The sequence below is a fragment of the Ranitomeya imitator genome, chromosome 1 (genome assembly GCF_032444005.1).
Source record: "Ranitomeya imitator isolate aRanImi1 chromosome 1, aRanImi1.pri, whole genome shotgun sequence".
Taxonomy (NCBI): Eukaryota; Metazoa; Chordata; class Amphibia; order Anura; family Dendrobatidae; genus Ranitomeya; species Ranitomeya imitator.
In genome coordinates this window covers 494,864,891-494,892,222 of record NC_091282.1, presented here as the reverse complement: position 1 = coordinate 494,892,222, position 27,332 = coordinate 494,864,891, and the positions used below count along the sequence as shown (strand labels likewise).

Sequence of the window (27,332 nt, the reverse complement as noted above, 5' to 3'; positions counted from 1 at the left end):
CTGTGGATAAATGTCTAACCAACATGTAGATGGTTGCCACTTCTCCTCCTGTACCGGTACCAGTGCCCGATCCGGTGATTGCCACTGTATCCGGTCCTTCTCTTTCCCTCTGCCAACCCACTCAGTACTCTGGTGATCCCAAGTTGTGCAGGGGGTTTCTGAACCTGTGTTAGCTGCATTTTCGGTTGTTTCCCCAGCAGTATCCGACAGACATAGCTAAAGTGACCTTCCTTGCTTCTCACTTGGAGGGAGAAGCCTTGGCATAGTTTAATCCATTACTGGAGCGAGACGATCCCATTGTGTCCCATCTCCAAAATTACCTGGACACCTTCTGCAAGATCGTTGACGAGCCAGGATGAGTGGTATCATCGATGGAGGCTGTCTTCAACCTACAACAAGGTTCTCTCTCGGTCGGTCAGTATGCCATCCCGTTCCGAACTCTGGCTTCTGAGTTACAGTGGTCTCACGAACCCTTGATTGGAGTATTCTGATGTGGGTTATCAGGGAGACTTAAGGATGAATTGTAGGTTCGGGATCTACCCGATACCCTGGATGACTTCATCTCTCTCTCCATCCGAATTGATCTCCGCCTTCAGGAACAGACCAAGGAAAGAGTCCAGGAGAGGCGATTTCCCCATTTAGCTCCATCTTTCCAAAGACCCCTCATCCCGTCTGATCGAGATACAACCTCGGTTCTCGAGCCTATGGAGGTCGACCACATCAAGTTGGGTGAACGACAACGTGAGGAGAGGTTTGCCAAGAAACTGTGTCTACACTGTGGAAGTGCTACCCATTTTCGCCACCAATTTCCCAAGAAGCTGGAAAACTTCTCCATCTAGGTATGGAAAAAGAGGCCTTCCTAGGTGAAAGTGAATCCTCTCTACCCCTTACTGTGCCTAAATAGGTGTCAGCTGGTGGCAGACAATTTTCTGTGACCGCATACTTGGATTCCGGTTCTGCAGGTAACTTTGTGCAGCAATCTGTGGTTCATCAGTTTGGGATTCCTGTTTAGACAAAAAACTATATACACAATGGATATACATACACCATGGTCAGATATGCAAATACAAGTGGTAGTACAATAAGCATAAGCAGTCGATACAAAGGTCAGTTACCAGTTGGATGTTAGGCCTTGGCGCTGGCAGCCACATGAGAAATGTGTGCCAGGTGTTTCCAGTTTCTTCCAACACTATACACGGCGTGACCTCTCTTAGAAGAGAACAAGGGCCACAGCCTCGCATGAGCAATTCACCCCTTGGTCAGTCACTCTCTTTCCCGCTCCCGGAATAGTCCTAGTAACCGTCCCTTTGGGTCTGGTAGATGAAGCTCCAAAACCTATGATGGATCATAACTTCTCAACTGAAGGTTATAGGTAGGCGGTTTTGGCGCCATCGGATCTGGCTGAGCCCCCATTACTCTTGGAGATCAAACATGGCTTCACCAAATGACTTCCACTAGCTGTTCTACATAGCTGCCCACCCCGGGGTGCTAGAACAGGTGGAGGACCCATGCGTTCTACCTGTTCCCAAGATCTCAAAAATGTAACCAGTATACGGCTAGAAAGTACGATAACTCCTTATGGAATGACGGCTCCCGTACATCTGATCTTTGAAGCAGTTAAGCAGCTAGGGCTCCCAGCAGGGGTTTGTCCTGCCAGAAAGGTCTTGGTACCAGCTAGGCTGCTAGGGATTGAGAGCTTTTCCACTTGGAGCTTTTGAAGATGGACCACTAGCTGAGCCAGATGTCCATTCTCAGCTTCACACTTTAAAGGAGGTCTATAATCTCAGACCGGTTATGATACAGTCGACTGGCATGAAATTATATCCCCCATATTCTTCACAGGGTTTTGCACGTCTTATTTTTTCCATGGACAGAGTTTGTCTCAGGAAAAAAAATCGCAGTATGCTTGAGTTTGATCTGATATTCATATCGCACTTGGCCATGCAAGTCAATGAGTCCATGGAAACCATCAAACCGTACTCAGATGACACCTGAGTTTAGTGCGATTTCCACGGACTGACAGAATGTAGAAGATGGAGAAATTTTTTTCTCCATCTATAAATCGGTTGCAATTTGCTAAACTAATGCAAGAACAGTGAGCGAAAAGCTAAATTCCATTGTTCTGCCATTGAATAATCAGTATGATAGTCTGGCAATTGTCTTCAGCATTGAACTAATAAGAATATTTGGCGATTTTGTCTGGCCTAATATTTGATAATCCATAATATAGCGGGTTCGAAATTCTGTCTTCTTTTTTTTGTTCTACCAAATATGGTTAGTTTTATTGCTTTTTGTTGTTTGTGTTGGCTCTGTGCAATTTTCCAGTCTATCGTTACTATTCTTTTTTCTCTCGCTGACTGCGAATATCTCTTACTACAAAGCACATGACGTAGCTGTGAAATGACGTGGATGTTTTCCGTACACATTCTTTCTCATGTGCAACACCATGTGATCATTATGTTGAATTACTGGCTGGCACTGACACACATGATGAAGACAGGCAGCAGTGGCAGGGAGAATACAGCCCACACTCATGTACCCACAGGGAGGCGGATGTGACTGGCAGACATGATCATCTACACTCAGCCTGATACTCCCCTTCTGCATGTAAGCAATCTGGAGGCTGGCAGAGGCGTGGAGGCAGCTCATGTGCATCACACTACTGGGAGGGAGGGATGGCCTTCAGCTTATGGACGCCTTTAAGTATTAGCTTCAGTGCAGAATCAAGCAGATGGTAAGGAACAGGCTGAGAAGGGACAAGCAGTACACTGACTCTGCCTTGTCCTCATTACTGCCTTGTGGTGGATGACTACTGAGCTGCGTGAGATCTATGCAGGATCCAAAGAGGCAGCTGGAACATCTGTATAGGCTTCTCCTTTCAATGAACAGACATTGATCCAGGGAAGTGCTAGAGAAACTGTGGTGCCAGGGTGATCATCAGTCTGTTTCGTCAAGGCACCTACGGAGAAGACCACAAAGTCTTCTATGAACTCAGAGCACAAAGAAGAGAAAAAACTGACATCTCAAGGGTCCGAACTACAAAGCTGAAACGTTACATATTTGACCCAATATCGAAAAAATTATCTAGCGATGGCATCGTTGAAGATATGGGATCATCTTCAGGCTGGAAGCTCAGAGGTGGACTGGTGTGAAGACAATTACAAAATTGTCCCCACTATTGCCGAGTTTTATAATACGGTTAGTATTAGACTTTGCGTCATTGTTTTTGTATCTTGATACATATTGTATAGCGCTCTTAAAGATTCCATTTGCGAGAAGATATTTAATTGATCTGTCTAAAGGCTCACGCAGACGACCGTATTTTTGGTCTGAGTGTGATCATGCAAAACATCACATCTCACACAGACCAAGGTTATAGGTTATGCTATGTGACCATGCACATGTCCGATTTTCTCCTCCAACACTCCATCCCAGGTAAAAAATCACAGCATGCTCAATTTGTATCCGATATTCGAATCATACTCGGCGATGCAAGTCAGTGGAAATCATTGGACTGCACTTGGATGACATTTGAGTGCAATCCGATTTCAACGGACTGACAAAATGGAGAGAGATGGAGACATTTTTTTCTCCATCTTATCTTTTTCCGAGAAAATTGGATCACACTGTGATCACACTCTGATCAAACACTGATCAGGTTTTGGCCAGAGTGTGCAGCTGCATAGTTTCCGCCGGATCCATTTTTTTTCTCATAGATTTGTATTAGCGACGGATTGCGATGGATGGCCGTACATTTCATCTGTTTTTCGCCGGATCCGTCGAAAATTGTCGGTCCGGCGGCCGGAGAAAACGTACAGAGGAGCTTTTTTGTGTCCGTCGAGAAAACAGACGGCAACGGATCTGGCGCCATCTGGCGCTTGCTATAATGGAAGCCTATCTTGCCGGATCCGTCAAATGATGGAATTCAGTGACGGATTCCATTTTTTTTTAAAACTGAGCATGCTTTGGTTTTTTGTTTTCACATTCTGGTCTCTCTCTGCAAAAAACTGATGTGTGACAGCAAGGCATCTCAGGTATTCAGTAAGATTAAAAAATTTCAAGTGGTTGAGCAACCTTTGTTGGGGTCCCCTAACTTGCCACAGAGTATGATTCCTTCCGCAGTGCTTACATAGTTGACAGCATTTTGCACACATTGTTATTGACTACCATAGCATATCGGTACACCATAGAGCAGATGATCTGAACGTCTCAGACCTTGTGAAATCTTAGTTGATTTCTTCACACAGTAGTCTATTTCAAGTGTGCTAAAAGCCATACATTATGCCGAATTTTACCCATCAGCAGATTGTGCTTACGTGTATACAGTACCATAGATTGTAAAAATGTTCTACCAGTGCTTAGCACTTATGGTGCTTTTGAAGCTGTTGTCCCCTTTTCAGTTTTCACTAATGTTATCCAACAGGGTTAATTACATTTAAAATAACAAACTGGCCCCTACCACTACTCCTGTGTTTCTAGATCACTTACAGAGTTAAGGTCACATAGACCGTGCTCCAGCCAATCAATGAGCAAAGTGGCTTTTGGTGGAGCCACTGAATCAAGTGATATGCTGCGGTGCTCTTGAAGTGACATTACTTATGCTGGTAATTGTCAACGACTGGGGCAACTGAGAGATACAAGGCTGGACCTGGGTATAAATCATTGATCTTCTCTGCTAAAAAGAGTTAAAAGAGGACAATCCCTTTAAGGTCACTTTTACTGTCAGGGCAAGCTCTCAATAGTTTGTGTTTGGGAGCTTGCGTCAGAGAGATCTCTGTTCCTTGTTTGAGTACTGCTTACAATAACCTGTTTAGTTTCTTGTTTGGCCTCTGCTCACCATAACCTGTTTTGTTTATTGTTTGGGCTCTCTTTACCATGATCTGTTTGTTTTTTGTTTGGTCCCTCCTCACCATCACCTGTTTTGTTTCTTGTTTGGTCCCTCCTCACCATCACCTGTTTGTTTCTTGTTTGGGCTCTCCTCACCATCACCTGTTTGTTTCTTGTTTGGGCCCTCCTCACCATCACATGTTTGTTTCTTGTTTGGGCCCTCCTCACCATCACCTGTTTGTTTCTTGTTTGGGCTCTGCTCACCATAACCTGTTTTGTTTATTGTTTGGGCTCTCCTTACCATGATCTGTTTGTTTCTTGTTTGGGCCCTCCTCACCATCACATGTTTGTTTCTTGTTTGGGCTCTCCTCACCATCACCTGTTTGTTTCTTGTTTGGGCCCTCCTCAACATCACCTGTTTGTTTTTTGTTTGGGCTCTCCTCACCATCACCTGTTTGTTTCTTGTTTGGGCTCTCCTCAACATCACCTGTTTGTTTCTTGTTTGGGCCCTCCTCAACATCACCTGTTTGTTTCTTGTTTGGGCTCTCCTCAACATCACCTGTTTGTTTCTTGTTTGGGCCCTCCTCACCATCACCTGTTTGTTTCTTGTTTGGTCCCTGCTCACCATCACCTGTTTCTTGTTTGGGCTCTCCTCACCATCACCTGTTTGTTTCTTGTTTGGGCTCTCCTCACCACCACATGTTTGTTTCTTGTTTGGGCTCTCCTCACCATCACCTGTTTGTTTCTTGTTTGGGCCCTCCTCAACATCACCTGTTTGTTTTTTGTTTGGGCCCTCCTCAACATCACCTGTTTGTTTCTTGTTTGGGCTCTCCTCACCATCACCTGTTTGTTTCTTGTTTGGGCTCTCCTCACCATCACATGTTTGTTTCTTGTTTGGGCCCTCCTCACCATCACATGTTTGTTTCTTGTTTGGGCTCTCCTCACCATCACCTGTTTGTTTCTTGTTTGGGTCCTCCTCAACATCACCTGTTTGCTTCTTGTTTGGGCTCTCCTCACCATCACCTGTTTGTTTCTTGTTTGGGCTCTCCTCACCATCACCTGTTTGTTTCTTGTTTGGGCCCTCCTCAACATCACCTGTTTGTTTTTTGTTTGGGCTCTCCTCACCATCACCTGTTTGTTTCTTGTTTGGGCTCTCCTCACCATCACCTGTTTGTTTCTTGTTTGGGCCCTCCTCACCATCATCTGTTTGTTTCTTGTTTCGGCTCTCCTCAACATCACTTGTTTCATTCTTGTTTGGGCTCTCCTCACCATCACCTGTTTGTTTCTTGTTTGGGCTCTCCTCAACATCAACTGTTTGTTTCTTGTTTGGGCCCTCCTCACCATCACCTGTTTGTTTCTTGTTTGGGCTCTCTTCACCATCACCTGTTTGTTTCTTGTTTGGTCCCTCCTCACCATCACCTGTTTGTTTCTTGTTTGGGCTCTGCTCACCATAACCTGTTTTGTTTATTGTTTGGGCTCTCCTTACCATGATCTGTTTGTTTCTTGTTTGGGCCCTCCTCACCATTACATGTTTGTTTCTTGTTTGGGCTCTCCTCACCATCACCTGTTTGTTTCTTGTTTGGGCCCTCCTCACCATCACCTGTTTGTTTTTTGTTTGGTCCCTCCTCACCATCACCTGTTTGTTTTTTGTTTGGGCTCTCCTCACGATCACCTGTTTGTTTCTTGTTTGGGCTCTTCTCAACATCACTTGTTTGTTTCTTGTTTGGACCCTCCTCAACATCACCTGTTTGTTTCTTGTTTGGGCTCTCCTCAACATCACCTGTTTGTTTCTTGTTTGGGCCCTCCTCACCATCACCTGTTTGTTTCTTGTTTGGTCCCTGCTCACCATCACCTGTTTGTTTTTTGTTTGGGCTCTCCTCACCATCACCTGTTTGTTTCTTGTTTGGGCTCTCCTCAACATCACCTGTTTCTTGTTTGGGCCCTCCTCACCATCACCTGTTTGTTTCTTGTTTGGGCCCTCCTCACCATCACCTGTTTGTTTCTTGCTTGGACCCTCCTCACCATCACCTGTTTGTTTCTTGTTTGGGCTCTCCTCACCATCCCTTGATTGTTTTTTGCCCTCCTAACCACAACCTGTTTTATGGAGACTTATGACTGTAAACCAAATGATAATTCAGTTAAGAGTTATCTTAAGTCTTTGGCCAGTAAATTAGTTGAATACTTCATAGATAACAAGAAGATATTCTGTACTATTTCTATCATAACTGCTACTGGCTAAATACAGACCCTATTTGTGTGATTATCGCATGTTACGACGAATATTGCACAGAATGTGACATTCCATATCTTGGCTTCATTCAGTGCAAATGATTATTCTGGTTTCTATATTGAGGGGACTGGAACGGGAGTTTGTAGTTCCTATAATTTGAATGACTGCCAAGGAAATATATGTATAAAGAACAAGTATCTGCTCAGAAAAAGCAGCAGACACGGGATATTTAAGAGACTCCCATACACAACCTAGCAAGTAATGTTTAGCTAAAGTGGTTGTACCATGAAGAGAACCCCTCATAAGATGACCTAATATCTGGCTGGAGACATAAGTTTTGGCATTTAAACTGTTTATATATATGTTTTGATAATCAACATAGTGAAGACTCTTAGGTTTAATAAATGCAGCTCTTTAAGATGTAGCTGCCTCTTTTTAACGGGACCAAAAGTAATTGGACAGTTATCTGAAAAGCTCTTTTATGAGTTGCATAGGCTATTCCCTCGTTAATCCATCATTTATTACGCATAGGGCTACCACCATGAATTTCAGGGACCAATACTGGTAAAATTTTTGGGTTCCTTTGAGACTCCGCCCAGGCTCCACCCCAGTTCTGCCTCCACCCCTCGACATTCCACACTCTTACTACCCACTCTTAAAAAAACTCCACTTCTGCACCCCGTCCTCACCAATCACACATTTATTTTTCTTTATTTTTCTTTAAGGGAATGAGTCACATACATTTATTAAAAATGACCATTAACACCAAGTACAAGGGACAAATACTGTTACACCATGGCTGGACCACATATTACCATCACATAGTGACCGAAGAATACCACATGCAAGGCTTAAATAACACCACACCATGACCAGACCACATATTACCATCACATAGTAACATAATAATACCACATACTAGGAACAAATACCGCCACACCATGACCAAACCACATACAACCACCACATAGTGACTGAATACTACCATGCTGACCATTAATACAAATAACACAATACTAAATGCTATTATACACAGGAGCTCTGTGTATAGTGTCATTGTACAGGTAATACAGTGATCGCCAGTGATGTACACAGAAGCTCTGTATATAGTGTCCATGTACAGGTAATGCAGTGATCACCAGTGACATTATACACAGGAGCTCTGTACATAGTATACAGTATATAGTGTCAATGTAAAGGTAATACACTGACTCACCAGTGATGTCTGTAGTTGAAGTCCTTAATCTTTGCTTTTCTTTTTCATCTAGTACAGACCGCCATTACTTCTTCCAGGAAGAACTTGTCTCTGCATAAAATAATACATGGTTACCTAGAGCACTGCTTCCAGAAGCACAATACCCACTTTTCCCAGAGCACAATACCCAACATTAATATATAATTAGTTATTATGCAATTCACCATTCCAAATATAAATTGTAATCCACCACTGTGCCCTCACTAACTATAAATAGCCACTTTCCCCATCTAATAAATATATAAATTAGCACCTATACTCTTTTCCTCAATTCAGTACCAGCCACTGAATCCTCAACGTCCCCCACTATGTAACTCCTACTCCCCCCAATTCTTTATACTTACACGTCCCTTCTGCCCCAATTCATTGTCATGTCTTCTCTCTCTCCTATCCCCACCCTCAATTCATTATCAACTGCTCTCCTCCACAATCAATGCATCATTTACTCTTCCCCACCTCATTTTATCATTATTTGCTGCCTCACCCCCACATCATCTTCATTTTTTTCACCTCCCTCAATTCATCATCATTTAGTTTCCCCCATCCTCCAGTCTCAATACATCATCATTTACTCCCCCCACCCTAAATTCATAATTTGCAGTCCCCCAGCCTCAATTCATAATTTGCAGTCCCATTCCCCCCACTCACTTCACCATTTGCCTCCTCCATCCCCATCATTTCATTATTTGCAGTCCCCCTCCCTCCACTCACTTTATTATTTGCAGTCCCCTTCACTTAATCATTTGTAGTCCCCCTCCCACCACTCACTTCATCATTTGCAGTCCCCCTCTCTTCCCCTCACTTCATTATTTCCAGTCGCCCTCACTTAATCATTTGTAGTCTCCCTCCCACCACTCACTTAATAATTTGCAGTTCCCCTTCCCCCACTCACTTCATCATTTCCTTCCCCCCTCATTTCATCATTTGCAGTCCCCTCGCCCTTCACTTCATCATCTGCCATCCCCCTCACTTCATGATTTGCAGTCCCCCTCCCCCGTCACTTCATGATTTGCACTCTCTCTCCACCTCTCCCTCACCCATTTAATAATTTTATAAAGAAAAATAAACAAAACATTTTTCATAATTACCTCACTGATGATCTCCTTCAGGCGCTGCTTGGCTTCTGGTGTCCTCGTCCACACCAGCGCGTTGCCTATCTAAATATCACTGACTGTGAGTGTCAGACATGAGACACAGAGCTTAGGCTGTGTTCACATCTCCATTAGAAGTTTTTTCACATTATGTCCTTATATCTCTTTTTTGAGTGTATGCAGAAAGTCAACCAATATTTACTTCAGTGCATGACTACTGTGCCTAAGGCAGGGGCCACATTTGCAGACTCCTTGTGCTTGTTTATTTGTCCCATAGGCAGAGTCCACCTTCAAGGACTTCTCAGTATGGAAGTAGTAATAGGACTGGAAATTGAACAACTGCATTCACAGATACTTTATAAAGAAATGTATGTAGACAATTGCTTAAATTGTAATGCAGTGACTTGTGAAAGTATTCACCCCCTTGGCTATTTACTTATTTTGCTACATTGCAACTTGTGTTTGAATATTTTTGTAATCTGATTTGTGTCTCATGCATCAGTACTAAATAGTCTAAGTTGGTGAAGGGAGAAAAATATAGGCATAAATTAAATTTATGGGATCAAATAACCAAAAATTGGCATTTGCATATGTATTCACCCATTTGCTATGAAGCCCCTAAAAATTTCTGGTGCAAGTAATTACCTTCATAAGTCACATGCTTAGTAAAAGGAAGTCCACCTGTGTGCAATCTAAGTGTCACATGTTTGTCACTATATACACACCTTTTCTGAAAAGCCACAGAGGCTGCAAGACCATTAAGCAAGAGGCACCACTAACCAAACAACACATTGAAGACCAAGGAGATCTCCAAACAAGTCAGGGACAAAGTTGTTGAGAAGTACAAGTCAGGGTTGGATAATAAAAATTATCCCAATCTCTGACGATCCCCTGGAGCAACATCAAATCCAGTATCTTCAAATGGAAAGAACATAGTACAATAACAGACTTGCCAAGAGAGGGCTGTTCACCAAAACTCTCAGCCTGGGTAAGGAGGACATTAATCAGAGAGGCAGCACAGAGAACAAAAGGTAACCCTGAAGGAGCTGCAGAGGTCCCAAGCAGAGACTGGGACAGGGAAAATGGTCTGAGCCTAGGGGGGAGATCGATCGGGTGAAATACAGAGATATTCTTGAGCAGAACCTGTTTCAGTCTGTCAGTGATTTGAAACTGGGATGGAGGTTTACCTTCCAACAAAACAGTGATCCAGATCACATGGCTAAAGTAACACTCGAGTGGTTTAAGGGGAAATATGTAAATGTTTTGGAGTGGCCTAGTCAAAGCCCAGGCCTTAATCCGACAGAGAACCTGTGGTCAGACTTGAAGATTGCTGTTCACTAGAGGAAACCACCTAACTTGGAGGAGCTTGACCTTAGGGTATCCGTGAGTCAAAGTAGCTTAGATGTTAGTTAACCTTCTCCCCAACCAACCACCTTATTAACTCCTTTTTACCCAAACCCTCTCCCAAGTACCTGTTGCGGTTACCATTGCTGAATAAAAACTTTACACTGAAATTGGATTAAATGGCCACAGCCGCCTTTTATTAACATTTAATAAACGATTTAACAATAAAGTCCAAAAAAGAGGGGGTGTGGTCCTCGAAGCCCCAAATGCCTAATCGTAAGTATCCACAGCCCACCGTGGCCCCAGGTCAAGCCTTACCCCTAGCCGCTATGCACCAGCTCGGGGGCAGATGATAACCAACCTGTCCGAACCACTAAACAATTGATGGGTCCCTTGATTAACCCTTCCATAGGATTGAACAGACCCCGTCCAACCGAAATTCCTTAAGGGAGTCCAGGACCTCGTGAGATCCCCCCCTACAAATCCACCATTTCCATTTCCACCAACTTCGAGGACCTTCCCCCCCACGCGACCAACATGAATGTTCTGACCACTCAAACATTCATGTCTCCCCACACTTTTAAAGCTGTCTTGATGCCTTCCTGAATGGCCAAGCACCACATATCCGTGCCCACTGCATTTAAATGGACGCCGTCCGCTCTCCAATAACTTCCTTCACCGGATTCCAAATCCACATGCCTAACTACCACCGCGCCATTCCTTCCCATAAAATGAGAAACCGCTTTATTCAACTTAATCCTCACTTTATTCACCCCCGCCACCGATCTTGCTCCTCGCCAGACCTTCCTCAGGATAATATCGGACCAAACTACCACCACTTTTGGAAACATTGCCCACAGCCTCAGCTTGTCAAACTTGATATCTTTTATCAACTTTCTGCAAGGCCTCTTACCTAGATCATTCTCTCCTAAATGTATAACAACTATTTCAGGAACCCGATCCAACCGAACGAAACAATTAAATTTTGACAAAAACTGACCCGAAACCATCCCCCTTTTGCAAATCCACCATAGGGTTGCCTATTCCTGAGGAAAACCCAATTGACGCCCCGACGGGCGCACCGCTGCCCTCAACGCTGCCCAGAAGACGAATGAGTGTCCCATAATCCAAATTAACTGTTGATGATGGTCTGCAACAGAAAAAAGGAGGGAAGACAAACAATTCAAATCAGGTTTGGCCGAACATAAGACCTAAATCTCTCGGATTCCCATCGTCTAATTTTCTTTATCACATCCTTATGCAAACCCGACCTAGCAGCTTCTGTTCCTGCCCCAATCCTGAATGAATGACCATTATATTCAGCGGCTGGTAAACCCCCCTCCTTCAAACAACATCTAAAAACCGCTATAAATTGGAACCTGGACAAAAAAGAACCATCAGCATGAACCAAAAATGGTTCACTTAATGACCCCCGTACTTCATAAAATTCCTCAAACAGAACACCGGACATAAGGGAGAACCACGAACCTCGAACAGTACAACCTTACAACCTCTCCCACTCACGTCTGTTTTTGAGGAGCGAAGGAACACCACCACCCTATCGTCAGAGACATCCACATCTTCTCTGCAAGCCCCCTCTTATGAACCTGGATGGACTAATGAGCTCCCCTAAGTGGAAAGCGCCAAAAAACACCAAAGAAAACGCAGCATTAAACAAATAGATTTCCCATGCAGAAGAGCATACAACCGATAATTTTCTTCCAATTACCAGCAACACTTCATATGAAACAGGCCGCCTGCCGTCTACTGACTTCTTACCTCTTTTCATACCTCTTACCACTTGCCGCACCAAAAATGATTTGGTTTCATCTGTCATTCCTCTGACTTTAAAGCCAAACGATAATCCTGCCACAAACTTATCCAGTTTTGACACTGACCAGCCTGACTCCCAGCCATGACCCAACAACAACACCAATTTACTCTCATCCTCAATATCAGTGCTGATTGATGCCCTCCAAGCATCCCAAATATTCCATGCTTGGCCATACTGTCTCCAAGACCTGTCTGCCAGTGACCTAGAAAAAAGATGCCTCACAGCCCGCAAGGCAGGTTCCATAATTCCGCTGGACACTCCGTGCCCCGCGAGTCCGACTCCGAATGTCGTTCCCACTGTGAACAAAAAAGAAAATCAGCAACAGAGTTAGAAGAGCCAAAACCAATTTCCGCTACGATCCATAAGTTAAATTTCAAACCTACAAGCACCAAGTGCTGCAGTACTCTCACGACTGCCGGGGATGCCGCCGACAGAGTATTTATTGCCACAACTGCACCTACATGCTCACAAAGAAAACGGATTTTTCTGTTTTGAACCATTTCCCCCGACCGAGCCAGCGCTACAACTCTGGGGAACAACTGAAGCAAAATGCTGTTTGACACCAAACCCGAATCACTTCATGACTGAGGCCACAAAGTCACCATCGAGTCGCCGCGAAAATACAAACCGAAACCGCGGCTATCGTCTACCTTGATGAACAAACCTAAAACGTCGGCATTCACAATTGGGCGAATCCAAATTGAACGACCATTATAATTCTCCAAAAACCATTCCCACACTTTCAAATCATCTCTCATCTCCTTTTTTAATCTGATAAAATTCAGAGGGGATTTTACCCCTGTCGTTGCCAACGATAGCCACCGACAAAAAACATGACCCATTGGCAAAATCCTGCACACAAAATTTAGTTTGCCTAATAACGACTGTACCTCCCTCAAAGTTAATTTACGTGCACTCGCTGCTCTCCCTACCTCAGCCTTCAAGGCCATCACTTTTTCGTCTGGCAATCTACACTCCATAGCCATTGTATCAATCTCGATCCCTAAAAAACTGAGTGAAACAGCCGGCCCAACTGTCTTGTCAGCCGCTAGGGGAATCCCAAATTTTTGAGCCATTCTTTCCATGGTATGCAGTAAAATTGAACAATCGGCTGCCTGTGCTGGACCAATAAATAAGAAGTCGTCGAGATAATGGATACAAGAATTCAAACATGAAACATCTTTAACCACCCATTCTAAAAACGTACTAAAAGTCTCGAAGTATGCACACGAAAGCGAACAACCCATAGGAAGACAACGGTCCACAAAATATCCCTTATCCCCAAAACAACCTAACAAATGCATGCTCTCTGGGTGCACTGGTAATAAACGAAATGCTGCTTCAATATCTGTTTTAGCTAGCAGTGCCCCTTTTCCGCATAATCTCACCCAATCTACAGCCGCATCGAATGACGTATATAAAGCCGAACACATCTGAGGATCAATCCCGTCATTCACTGATGATCCTTTTGGGAATGATAAATGGTGAATAAGTCTAAATTTATTGGGCTCTTTTTTCGGAACAACCCCAAGTGGTGAAACCCTCAGGTTACTGAAGGGGGGCGATTCGAAGGGACCGGCCATCCTGCCCAAGGTGACCTCCTTTTTTAACTTCTCCGAAACTAAATCCGGAAACTGCAAAGCCGATTTTAAATTATTTTTTGACAACCTGATTTCTTGATCAATAAATGGGATCCTAAAGCCGTCCTTGAAACCATCTCTCAACAACAGCGCCGCCGCTACATCAGGGTACCTATTTAGATAAACTTCCATCTCTTCCAGTCGAACCGGAGTCACCCCTTTTTTCAATTGTATCACTTCCCTTCTGCCTGCCTTCCCGAAAACATTTTGAGGCCCCGTGCGTTCCCCCACAAGATGAGCATTCATGCCTAAACTTACATTTTCCCCCAAATCTACAGTTCCCTTCATTAAAGGAGAAACACAGTCCTTTTTGCATAGCCACTGAGTGTCCTGACTGTCCTGAACCCCCAGTGCCCCCTTGAAAAGGCTGACCTGACCTAGAAGGAATCATCACCTTCATCCATAAGGCAATATCCTTGTGGTCACATCTAATACTAGGTCGTACCCCTTAACGCTGGCGAAACTGTTCGTCGTATCTTAACCAGCCTTGCCCCCCATAAACCCTATACGCCTCACCAATTGCATCCATATAACAAAACAGGCCTGAACAATTTTCTGGCGCCTTCTCTCCAATTACACTTGTCAAAATGGCGAACGCTTGTAACCAATTTGAGAAAGTTCTAGGGATTAACTGGTACCTCCTCCTTTCTTCATCTTCTTTTTTAGTATCCTCCCTCCTCACCCTATCCAAATCGAAACGCTCTAAAGGTAACAGAGAAAAAATCTCTATATATTCCTCTTTCCATATTTTTTCTCTCACCTCGTTTTTTACGTGAGCCCCCAATGGGCCTTCAAAAGATACATATACTTCGCCTTTTGCCGCATCATCTAGGCGCACCGTATCATCCTTCTCTTTTTCGACACCTGCCCCTGTACTAAAACTAGTACTGGCTGAGTCATCCATAACTGTGTTGCCTCCGGACGCCCCACCCCCTCCTGTCACGGACTGGGTACTACTAGCATCACCAGCCACAGTATTTGAAATTCCCCCATTGCTAGCGAAACCTCTAGTGCCTAACCTGGAATTCCCCTCCCCCAACCAAGCTGCCGATGGAGGTGCTCCTCTTGCACCTCCACCAGACCCCAGTAAAAAGGCTAAGTCCCTAAGGCCGTGTAACAATAAACCCATGCCCCCGCTCACCCCCCCAGACAACAACTCGCGCCCCGTACTCTCAATTAGTAAGCATGGATTAATAGGAAAAATATGCTCACTCTCACCTGGCTGCCTGGGTGCTGTGACCCCACCAGCTGTCGATCCTGCAACCTTGTTTAATCATCCTGGAGCACTCGTGGATAGGCCTTCTGCTCCTGCTGTAGCCATTCGGTCAACTTGCAATCCCGGCTGCCGGACATTTTCAGCTGGTGCTGTAGCTGCCAGACCAGGGACCCATGAGGCTGATGCTGCGCTGCTAGTGACTCCTGCCACGCTGTGTGCTGCCGTGCACGAACCTCCCTGCGCTTGTGCAGGGAATTCAGGAATGTTGCCCGAGGCTGCCGATTGCTGCCCGCCTCCCAGAAAGGCCATGGGAGCCGATCCCCCAACTCGGCCTGCGCTGCTCCGCTGCCTACCACGTGGCGCCGTCGCTGACCGCGCGCTGCTGCCTGGGCCGGCTGCCACCCGCTATAACTCCCACGCTGAGGAGCTGACAGGTGAGGCCCCCACCTCCTATTCTCCCGCTCACGTCCTCGCTGAGCAGGCCTTGCTGCCGAGCACTCACCGTCCCTGGTCTCGACTCACACTGAGGTGCACTCACCGCCGTGAGGGAAGCGGACGCCTCCCCCTGCTGCAGGTCCCGCCGTCTGTTAGCATTCCTCCCGATTCTCTGGCGAGGCGCGGGCTGCCTACGGCCAGTGTCGGAAACCGGAGGGTCCCTGGAGGGGCTCCTTATTCGGCGCCAGACCCTGGGGATGGCACCTGGGCTAAGGCGCGCCAAAGGCCTGGATCTCCGCGGCCGTCTGCCATCAGATGGAGCTTGTGAGCCTCATGCCGCCGCCCCCTGCAGTAGGCTGCTGATGGAAGTTTGCAGCCATGCTGTTCCTTGGGTGCCCGCAGCCTCCCTCAAACTTTGAAGCAGGGCTTATATCTCCATATCTGCCATCTAAAAACGGGAGCTGTTTCTAACCGGTGAGTACCTGACTGGCTGACTCACCAATAAGACTACCTCCATTTATAAACCCGCCTTTTTTTAATCCCCCTTCCCCTCCCAATCAGTGACCTCACCCCCCACATTCCCATTAACCCCTTATTTACCTTTAAAACTAAACGCTCCTTATTATCCCACGTCTCCTTGTCATGCCGGCCTCCCCTTAAAGGGCCGGTGGCCCAGTACGGCCTCACTGGAGCAGATTTGCCTTAAGGAATGGGCAAAAATCCCAGTGGCAGATGTGGAAAGCTCATAGAGGCTTATCCAAAGTGACTTGCAGCTGTAATTGCCACAAAAGAAGACGCTACGCTACAAAGCACTGACTTTAGGGGAGTGAATAGTTATACACATTGTAGTTTTCAGATATTTTGTCCTATTTGTTGTTTCCTTCACAATAAAAAGAAAACCAGATGTGTACATGAGCTGATGCAAACAATCAAAATACAGTGAAAGTTCATGTTGTGAGGTAGCAAGACACAAGAAATGCAAAAGGGGTGAATACTTTGGCAAGCCACTGTATGCTACTACATTAATATTGGCCTTATTCTTGCAAGCCACAGGGGTGCATGGAGTGCACGATTTCTTGATGTATCTGTACAGGTAGTGGTTTTTACATTCCCATATTGTAAATCACTTCCTCCGTACTACACATGATATATTTGTGAAACAAGAATAACAGGATTTTTATTACACTGTATCACGGCAATAAGGCATTAAGCACATATAATCATTTTAATGAGGTGATTAGGTCATTCATGTAAATGATAAAAATAGAAATGAAATAACACAATATGCTTCATTTATAAAGTCCGTTTAACCCCTTAGTGACAGAGCCAATTTGGTACTTAATGACCAGGCCAATTTTTGCAATTCTGACCACTGTCACTTTATGAGGTTATAACTCTGGAACGCTTCAACGGATCCCGCTGATTCTGAGATTGTTTTTTCGTGACATATTGTACTTCATTTTAGTGGTAACATTTCTTCGATATTACTTGCGATTATTTATGAAAAAAACGGAAATATGGCGAAAATTTTTAAAATTTTGCAATTTTCAAACTTTGTATTTTTATGCCCTTAAATCAGAGAGATATGTCACGAAAAATAGTTAATAAATAACATTTCCCACATGTCTACTTTACATCAGCACAATTTTGGAAACAACATTTTTTTTTGTTAGGGAGTTATAAGGGTTAAAAGTTGACCAGCAATTTCTCATTTTTACAACACCATTTTTTTTTAGGGACCACATCACATTTAAAGTCATTTTGAGGGGTCTATATGATAGAAAATAATGAAGTGTGACACCATTCTAAAAACTACACCCCTCAAGGTTCTCAAAACCACATTCAAGAAGTTTATAAACCCTTTACGTGCTTCACAGGAACTGAAACAATGTGGAAGGAAAAAATGAACATTTAACTTTTTTTGCAAACATCTTAATTCAGAACCATTTTTTTTATTTTCACAAGTGTAAAAACAGAAATATAACCATAAATTTTGTTATGCAATTTCTCCTGAATACGCCAATACCCCATATGTGGGGGTAAACCACTGTTAGGGCGCACCGCAGAACTTAGAAGTGAAGGAGCGCCGTTTGACTTTTTCAATGCAGAATTGGCTGGAATTGAGATCGGACACCATGTCACGTTTAGAGAGCCCCTGATGTGCCTAAACAGTGGAAACTCCCCACAAGTGACACCATTTTGGAAACTAGACCCCTTAAGGAACTTATCTAGATGTGTGGTGAGCACTTTGAACCCCCAAGTGCTTCACAGAAGTTTATAACGCAGAGCAGTGAAAATAAAAAATCGCTTTTGTTTACACAAAAATGATCTTTTCGCCCACAAATTCTTATTTTCACAAGGGTAACAGGAGAAATTAGACCACAAAAGTTGTTGTGCGATTTCTCCTGAATACGTCGATACCCCATATGTGAGGGTAAACCACTGTTTGGGCGCACCGCAGAGCTTGGAAGTGAAGGAGCGCCGTTTTACTTTTTCAATGTAGAATTGGCTGGAATTGAGATTGGACGCCATGTCGCGTTTGGAGAGCCCCTGATGTGCCTAAACAGTGGAAACCCCCCACAAGTGACACCATTTTGGAAACTAGACCCCTTATGGAACTTATCTAGATGTGTGGCGAGCACTTTGAACCCCCATGTGCTTCACAGAAGTTTATAACGTAGAGCCGTGAAAAAAAAAAATCGCATTTTTTCTACAAAAATGATCTTTTTGCCCACAAATTTTTATTTTCACAAGGGTAACAGGAGAAATTAGACCACAAAAGTTGTTGTGCAATTTCTCCTGAGTACGATGATACCCAATATGTGGGGGTAAACCACTGTTAGGGCGCACCGCAGAGCTTGGAAGAGAAGGAGTGCCGTTTTACTTTTTCAATGTAGAATTGGCTGGAATTGAGATTGGACGCCATGTCGCGTTTGGAGAGCCCCTGATGTGCCTAAACAGTGGAAACCCCCCACAAGTGACACCATTTTGGAAACTAGACCCCTTAAGGAACTTATCTAGATGTGTGGCGAGCACTTTGAACCCCCATGTGCTTCACAGAAGTTTATAACGTAGAGCCGTGAAAAAAAAAATTGAATTTTTTCTACAAAAATGATCTTTTTGCCCACAAATTTTTATTTTCACAAGGGTAACAGGAGAAATTAGACCACTAAAGTTGTTGTGCAATTTCTCTTGAGTACGTCGATACCCAATATGTGGGGGTAAACCACTGTTTGGGCGCACCGCAGAGCTTGGAAGAGAAAGAGTGCCGTTTTACTTTTTCAATGTAGAATTGGCTGGAATTGAGATCGGACGCCATGTCGCGTTTGGAGAGCCCCTGATGTGCCTAAACAGTAGAAATCCCCCACAAGTGACCCCATTTTGGAAACTAGATCCCCCATGGAACTTATCTAGATGTGTGGTGAGAACCTTGAATGCCCAAGTGCTTCACAGAAGTTTATAATGCAGAGCCGTGAAAATAAAAAATATTTTTTTTTTCCACAAAAAAGATTTTTTAGCCCCCAAGTTTTTATTTTCACAAGGGTAACAAGAGAAATTGGACCCCAAAAGTTGTTGTCCAATTTGTCCTGAGTATGCTGGTACCCCATATGTGGGGGTAAACCACTGTTTGGGCGCACGGCAGAGCTCGGAAGGAAGGAGCGCCGTTTTGGAATGCAGACTTTGATAGAATGGTCTGCGGGTATTATGTTGCGTTTGCAGAGCCCCTGATGTACCTAACCAGTAGAAACCCTCCACAAGTGACCCCATTTTGGAAACTAGACCCCCCAAGGAACTTATCTAGATGTGTGGTGAGAACTTTGAATGCCCAAGTGCTTCACAGAAGTTTAGAATGCAGAGTCGTGAAAATAAAAAATATTTTTTTTCCACAAAAAAGATATTGTAGCCCCCAAGTTTTTATTTTCACAAGGGTAACAGGAGAAATTGGACTGCAATAGTTGTTGTCCAATTTATCCCGAGTACGCTGATGCGCCATATGTGGGGGTAAACCACTGTTTGGGCGCACAGCAGAGCTCGGAAGGGAAGGAGCGCCTTTTTGGAATGCAGACTTTGATAGAATGGTCTGTGGGCATTATGTTGCGATTGCAGAGCCCCTGATATACCTAAACTGTAGTAACCCCCCACAAGTGACCCCATTTTGGAAACTAGACCCCCCAAGGAACTTATATAGATGTGTGGTGAGAACTTTGAATGCCCAAGTGCTTCACAGAAGTTTAGAATGCAGAGTCGTGAAAATAAAAAATATTTTTTTTTTCACAAAAAAGATTTTGTAGCCCCCAAGTTTTTATTTTCACAAGGGTAACAAGAGAGATTGGACCCCAAAAGTTGTCCAATTTGTCCTGAGTATGCTGGTACCCAATATGTGGGGGTAAACAACTGTTTGGGCGCACGGCAGAGCTCGGAAGGAAGGAGCGCCGTTTTGGAATGCAAACTTTGATAGAATGGTCTGCGGGTATTATGTTGCGTTTGCAGAGCCCCTGATGTACCTAACCAGTAGAAACCCTCCACAAGTGACCCCATTTTGGAAACTAGACCCCCCAAGGAACTTATCTAGATGTGTGGTGAGAACTTTGAATGCCCAAGTGCTTCACAGAAGTTTAGAATGCAGAGTCGTGAAAATAAAAAATATTTTGTTTTTCCACAAAAAAGATATTGTAGCCCCCAAGTTTTTATTTTCACAAGGGTAACAGGAGAAATTGGACTGCAATAGTTGTTGTCCAATTTATCCCGAGTACGCTGATGCGCCATATGTGGGGGTAAACCACTGTTTGGGCGCACAGCAGAGCTCGGAAGGGAAGGAGCGCCTTTTTGGAATGCAGACTTTGATAGAATGGTCTGTGGGCATTATGTTGCGATTGCAGAGCCCCTGATATACCTAAACTGTAGTAACCCCCCACAAGTGACCCCATTTTGGAAACTAGACCCCCCAAGGAACTTATATAGATGTGTGGTGAGAACTTTGAATGCCCAAGTGCTTCACAGAAGTTTAGAATGCAGAGTCGTGAAAATAAAAAATATTTTTTTTTTCACAAAAAAGATTTTGTAGCCCCCAAGTTTTTATTTTCACAAGGGTAACAAGAGAGATTGGACCCCAAAAGTTGTCCAATTTGTCCTGAGTATGCTGGTACCCAATATGTGGGGGTAAACAACTGTTTGGGCGCACGGCAGAGCTCGGAAGGAAGGAGCGCCGTTTTGGAATGCAAACTTTGATAGAATGGTCTGCGGGTATTATGTTGCGTTTGCAGAGCCCCTGATGTACCTAACCAGTAGAAACCCTCCACAAGTGACCCCATTTTGGAAACTAGACCCCCCAAGGAACTTATCTAGATGTGTGGTGAGAACTTTGAATGCCCAAGTGCTTCACAGAAGTTTAGAATGCAGAGTCGTGAAAATAAAAAATATTTTGTTTTTCCACAAAAAAGATATTGTAGCCCCCAAGTTTTTATTTTCACAAGGGTAACAGGAGAAATTGGACTGCAATAGTTGTTGTCCAATTTATCCCGAGTACGCTGATGCGCCATATGTGGGGGTAAACCACTGTTTGGGCGCACAGCAGAGCTCGGAAGGGAAGGAGCGCCTTTTTGGAATGCAGACTTTGATAGAATGGTCTGTGGGCATTATGTTGCGATTGCAGAGCCCCTGATATACCTAAACTGTAGTAACCCCCCACAAGTGACCCCATTTTGGAAACTAGACCCCCCAAGGAACTTATATAGATGTGTGGTGAGAACTTTGAATGCCCAAGTGCTTCACAGAAGTTTAGAATGCAGAGTCGTGAAAATAAAAAATATTTTTTTTTTCACAAAAAAGATTTTGTAGCCCCCAAGTTTTTATTTTCACAAGGGTAACAAGAGAGATTGGACCCCAAAAGTTGTCCAATTTGTCCTGAGTATGCTGGTACCCAATATGTGGGGGTAAACAACTGTTTGGGCGCACGGCAGAGCTCGGAAGGAAGGAGCGCCGTTTTGGAATGCAAACTTTGATAGAATGGTCTGCGGGTATTATGTTGCGTTTGCAGAGCCCCTGATGTACCTAACCAGTAGAAACCCTCCACAAGTGACCCCATTTTGGAAACTAGACCCCCCAAGGAACTTATCTAGATGTGTGGTGAGAACTTTGAATGCCCAAGTGCTTCACAGAAGTTTAGAATGCAGAGTCGTGAAAATAAAAAATATTTTGTTTTTCCACAAAAAAGATATTGTAGCCCCCAAGTTTTTATTTTCACAAGGGTAACAGGAGAAATTGGACTGCAATAGTTGTTGTCCAATTTATCCCGAGTACGCTGATGCGCCATATGTGGGGGTAAACCACTGTTTGGGCGCACGGCAGAGCTCGGAAGGGAAGGAGCGCCTTTTTGGAATGCAGACTTTGATAGAATGGTCTGTGGGCATTATGTTGCGATTGCAGAGCCCCTGATATACCTAACTGTAGTAACCCCCCACAAGTGACCCCATTTTGGAAACTAGACCCCCAAGGAACTTATCTAGATGTGTGGTGAGAACTTTGAATGCCCAAGTGCTTCACAGAAGTTTAGAATGCAGAGTCGTGAAAATAAAAAATATTTTTTTTTCCACAAAAAAGATATTGTAGCCCCCAAGTTTTTATTTTCACAAGGGTAACAGGAGAAATTGGACTGCAATAGTTGTTGTCCAATTTATCCCGAGTACGCTGATGCGCCATATGTGGGGGTAAACCACTGTTTGGGCGCACGGCAGAGCTCGGAAGGGAAGGAGCGCCTTTTTGGAATGCAGACTTTGATAGAATGGTCTGTGGGCATTATGTTGCGATTGCAGAGCCCCTGATATACCTAACTGTAGTAACCCCCCACAAGTGACCCCATTTTGGAAACTAGACCCCCAAGGAACTTATCTAGATGTGTGGTGAGAACTTTGAATGCCCAAGTGCTTCACAGAAGTTTAGAATGCAGAGTCGTGAAAATAAAAAATATTTTTTTTTCCACAAAAAAGATATTGTAGCCCCCAAGTTTTTATTTTCACAAGGGTAACAGGAGAAATTGGACTGCAATAGTTGTTGTCCAATTTATCCCGAGTACGCTGATGCGCCATATGTGGGGGTAAACCACTGTTTGGGCGCACGGCAGAGCTCGGAAGGGAAGGAGCGCCTTTTTGGAATGCAGACTTTGATAGAATGGTCTGTGGGCATTATGTTGCGATTGCAGAGCCCCTGATATACCTAAACTGTAGTAACCCCCCACAAGTGACCCCATTTTGGAAACTAGACCCCCCAAGGAACTTATATAGATGTGTGGTGAGAACTTTGAATGCCCAAGTGCTTCACAGAAGTTTAGAATGCAGAGTCGTGAAAATAAAAAATATTTTTTTTTTCACAAAAAAGATTTTGTAGCCCCAAGTTTTTATTTTCACAAGGGTAACAAGAGAAATTGGACCCCAGAAGTTGTTGTCCAATTTATCCCGAGTACGCTGATGCCCCATATGTGGGGGTAACCCACTGTTTGGGCGCACGGCAGAGCTCAGAAGGGAGGGAGCACCATTTGACTTTTTGAGCGCAAAATTGGCTGTCGTGTTTGGAGACCCCCTGATGTAGCTAAACAGTGGAAACCCCCCAATTCTAGCTCCAACCCTAACCCCAACACACCCCTAACCCTAATCCCAACCTGATCCATAATCCTAATCACTAACCCTAACCATAATCACAACCCTTACCCCAAAACAACCCTAATGTCAACCCTAACCATAACCCTAATCAAAACCCTAAATCCAACACACCCCTAATCCTAATCTCAACCCTAACCTCAAACCTAACCCTAATCCCAATACACCCCTAATCACAACCCTAACCTTAACCCTAATCCCAAACCTAACCCTAATCCCAAGCGTAACCCTAATGCCAACCCTAACCCTAATACCAACCCTAATCCAAACCTAACCCTAATCCCAGCTCTAACCCTAACTTTAGCCCCAACCCTAGCCCTAACTTTAGCCCCAACCCTAACCCTAGCCTTAAGGCTACTTTCACACTTGCGTCGTTTGGCATTCCGTCGCAATCCGTCGTTTTGGACAAGAAACGGATCCTGCAAATGTGCCCGCAGGATGCGTTTTTTGCCCATAGACTTGTATTGCCGACGGATCGTGACGGATGGCCACACGTTGCGTCCGTCGTGCACTGGATCAGTTGTGTTTTGGCGGAGCGTCGGCACAAAAAAACGTTCAATGAAACGTTTTTTTGTACGTCGCATCCGCCATTTCTGACCGCGCATGCGTGGCCGTAACTCCGCCCCCTCCTCCCCAGGACATAGATTGGGCAGCGGATGCGTTGAAAAACTACAGCTGCTGCCCACGTTGTGCACAATTTTCACAACGTGCGTCGGTATGTCGGGCCGACGCATTGCGACGGCCCCGTACTGACGTAAGTGTGAAAGAAGCCTAACCCTAAATTTAGCCCCAACCCTAACCCTAAATTTAGCCCCAACCCTAACCCTAAATTTAGCCCCAACCCTAGCCCTAACCCTAGCCCCAACCCTAGCCCTAACCCTACCCCTAGCCCTAACCCTAGCCCTACCCCTAACCCTACCCCTAACCCTACCCCTAACCCTACCCCTAACCTTACCCCTAACCCTACCCCTACCCCTAACCCTACCCCTGCCCCTACCCCTAACCCTACCCCTACCCCTACCCCTACCCCTAACCCTACCCCTAACCCTAACCCTACCCCTAACCCTAACCCTAACCATACCCCTACCCCTAACCCTACCCCTAACCCAACCCCTAACCCTAACACTACCCCTAACCCTGACCCTAACCCTAACCCTACCACTAACCCTAACCCTACCCCTAACCATAACCCTAATTTTAGCCCCAACTGCTGTTCTCCTGCCGGCCGGCAGATGGAGACAGATGGCGGGCGCACTGGGCATGCGTCCGCCATGTTCTTCTGCCGGCGGCCAGGAGGAGCAGCAAGAGGATCCAGGGACCTAGGTGAGTATGCTAGGGTCCCCGAATCCCCCTATTTCTCTGTCCTCTGATGTGCGATCACATCAGAGGACAGAGAATTACACTTTACTTTTTTTTTTTTTTTTTGCGGTCGCCGGTAAACAGTTAATTACCGGCGATCGCAAAACGGGTCGGTAATACCGACCCCGATCATGCTCTTTGGGGTCTCGGCTACCCCCGGCAGCCGAGACCCCAAAGATTCTCCCGGTGCCGGCCGGCGGGCGCACTGCGCATGCACCCGCCATTTTGAAGATGGCGGCGCCCACCGGGAGACACGAGGAGCATCGGGGGAGCTAGGTGAGTATTGGGGGGCCACCTGGGACCCCTTTTCTCTGTCCTCCGATGTGCGATCACATCGGAGGACAGAGAAATTAAAAAGAGATCGCGTTTTTTTTTTTTTTTTGCGATCGCTGGTAAACGGTTAATTACCGGCGATCGCAAATGCGGGGTGGGTTAAAAAAACCCCGAATCATGTTCTCTGGGGTCTCGGCTACCCTCGGCAGCCGAGACCCCGGAGAAAATCGGCCTCTGGGGGGCGCTATTGACTTTTTCCACAGCGCCGTTAATTAACGGCGCTGTGGTTTAAGTACCCTTAGCGGCCGCCGTTAAAAGGCGTATCGGCGGTCGCTAAGGGGTTAAAAGATTTTTTGCTTAACCAATCAGAGCTTCACTTTCAGTTTCTTTAACTTCACTGATAAAATGAAAGCTTTGCTGTGACTGGTTGCTAAGGTCAACAAAGATGGGATTTTCTTTTCGACTGTTCTCTAAACCTTTCCATTGGCTTTATCTCCTTTAGGGAATTGCTGAGATGATTTTAAAAGGATGCGTGAGGTGGTAGGGAAACTCATTTATTACGAAAATATTGGGGCTGTTCAGTCCTAACAGTCTGCAGTCACTCTAGGTCTTGGCGGGGGGGTTACATGACAACAGTTCGCAATTTACATACTTCCGGCCACATTCTTTCTGAACTGGCCATGCCGCTGAGCTAACTGATTGGGTGCTGCACTATTTACATGCCATCAGCGCCACCGCCAGTGCCAGACAGCGGGAGCAGCGGAGGAGACTCACCGGTGGACCCGGGTAAGGTGAGTGCAACACGGTGTGTTAAACTACATCCATGGCCGAAAGGGAACAATCCCTTTAAGTCTGCACCTGCAATGTCAAATGCAAGAATACACCCAGTGCACTTAGTGCTAAAGTTGGTCAGGCAGAAAACCAAGCGTAAAAAAAAATCAACAGCTTAAGACATAAAAAAAACTTGACACTTTACAAATACACCTGTCAATATTCCTTTTCTCCTATTTTTAGGTATTGTGGACATTGCTTAACATCCCATTTATTGTGATGCTGTACCAAAATTTGCAGAGAATACAGTGTATGTATACTAATATGTATATATACATACTAGATGGTGGCCCGATTCTAACGCATCGGGTATTCTAGAATATGCATGTCCACGTAGTATATTGCCCAGCCACGTATTATATTGCACAGCCCACATAATATATTGCCCAGCCACGTAGTATATTGCCCAATCACGTAGTATATTGCCCAGCCACGTAGTATATTGTCCAGTCACGTAGTATATTGTCCAGTCACGTAGTATATTGCCCAGCCACGTTGTATATTGACCAGCCACGTTGTATATTGACCAGCCACGTAGTATATTGCCCAGTCACGTAGTATATTGCCCAGCCACGTAGTATATTGCCCAGCCACGTAGTATATTACCCAGCCACGTAGTATATTACCCAGTCACGTAGTATATTGCCCAGTCACGTAGTATATTGCCCAGCCACGTAGTATATTGTCCAGCCACGCAGTATATTGCCCAGCCACGTAGTATATTGCCCAGCCAAGTAGTATATTGCCCAGCGACGTAGTATATTGCCCAGCCACGTAGTATATTGCCCAGCCACGTAGTATATTGCCCAGTCACGTAGTATAATGCCCAGTCACGTAGTATATTGCCCAGTCACGTAGTATATTTCCCAGTCACGTAGTATATTGCCCAGCCACGTAGTATATTGCCCAGTCACGTAGTATATTGCCCAGCCACGTAGTATATTGCACAGCGACATAGTATACTGCCCAGTCACGTAGTATATTGGCCAGACACGTAGTATATTTCCCAGCCACGTAGTATATTGCCCAGCGACGTAGTATACAGCACAGAACCACATAGTATATTGCCCAGTCACGTAGTATAATGCCCAGCCACGTAGTATATTGCACAGCGACATAGTATACTGCCCAGTCACGTAGTATATTGGCCAGACACGTAGTATATTTCCCAGCCACGTAGTATATTGCCCAGCGACGTAGTATATTGCCCAGCCACCAAGTATATTGCCCAGCCACGTAGTATATTGCACAGTCACGTAGTATAATGCCCAGTCACGTAGTATATTGCCCAGTCACGTAGTATATTTCTCAGTCACGTAGCATATTGCCCAGCCACGTAGTATAT

General features: G+C 44.9%; 1 protein-coding gene across 1 annotated transcript in view; it reads left to right on the top strand.

The window, feature by feature from the left end:
• The first annotated feature begins 2,467 nt into the window (after positions 1-2,467).
• Positions 2,468-27,332, top strand: part of ACER2 (alkaline ceramidase 2) — a 109,737-nt gene continuing 84,872 nt past the window's right edge. The window contains exon 1 of the mRNA XM_069766106.1: positions 2,468-3,198. Within this exon, the coding sequence (XP_069622207.1) occupies positions 3,091-3,198 (108 nt within the window). The 5' untranslated portion in view covers positions 2,468-3,090. The remainder of the gene's footprint in view (positions 3,199-27,332) is intronic.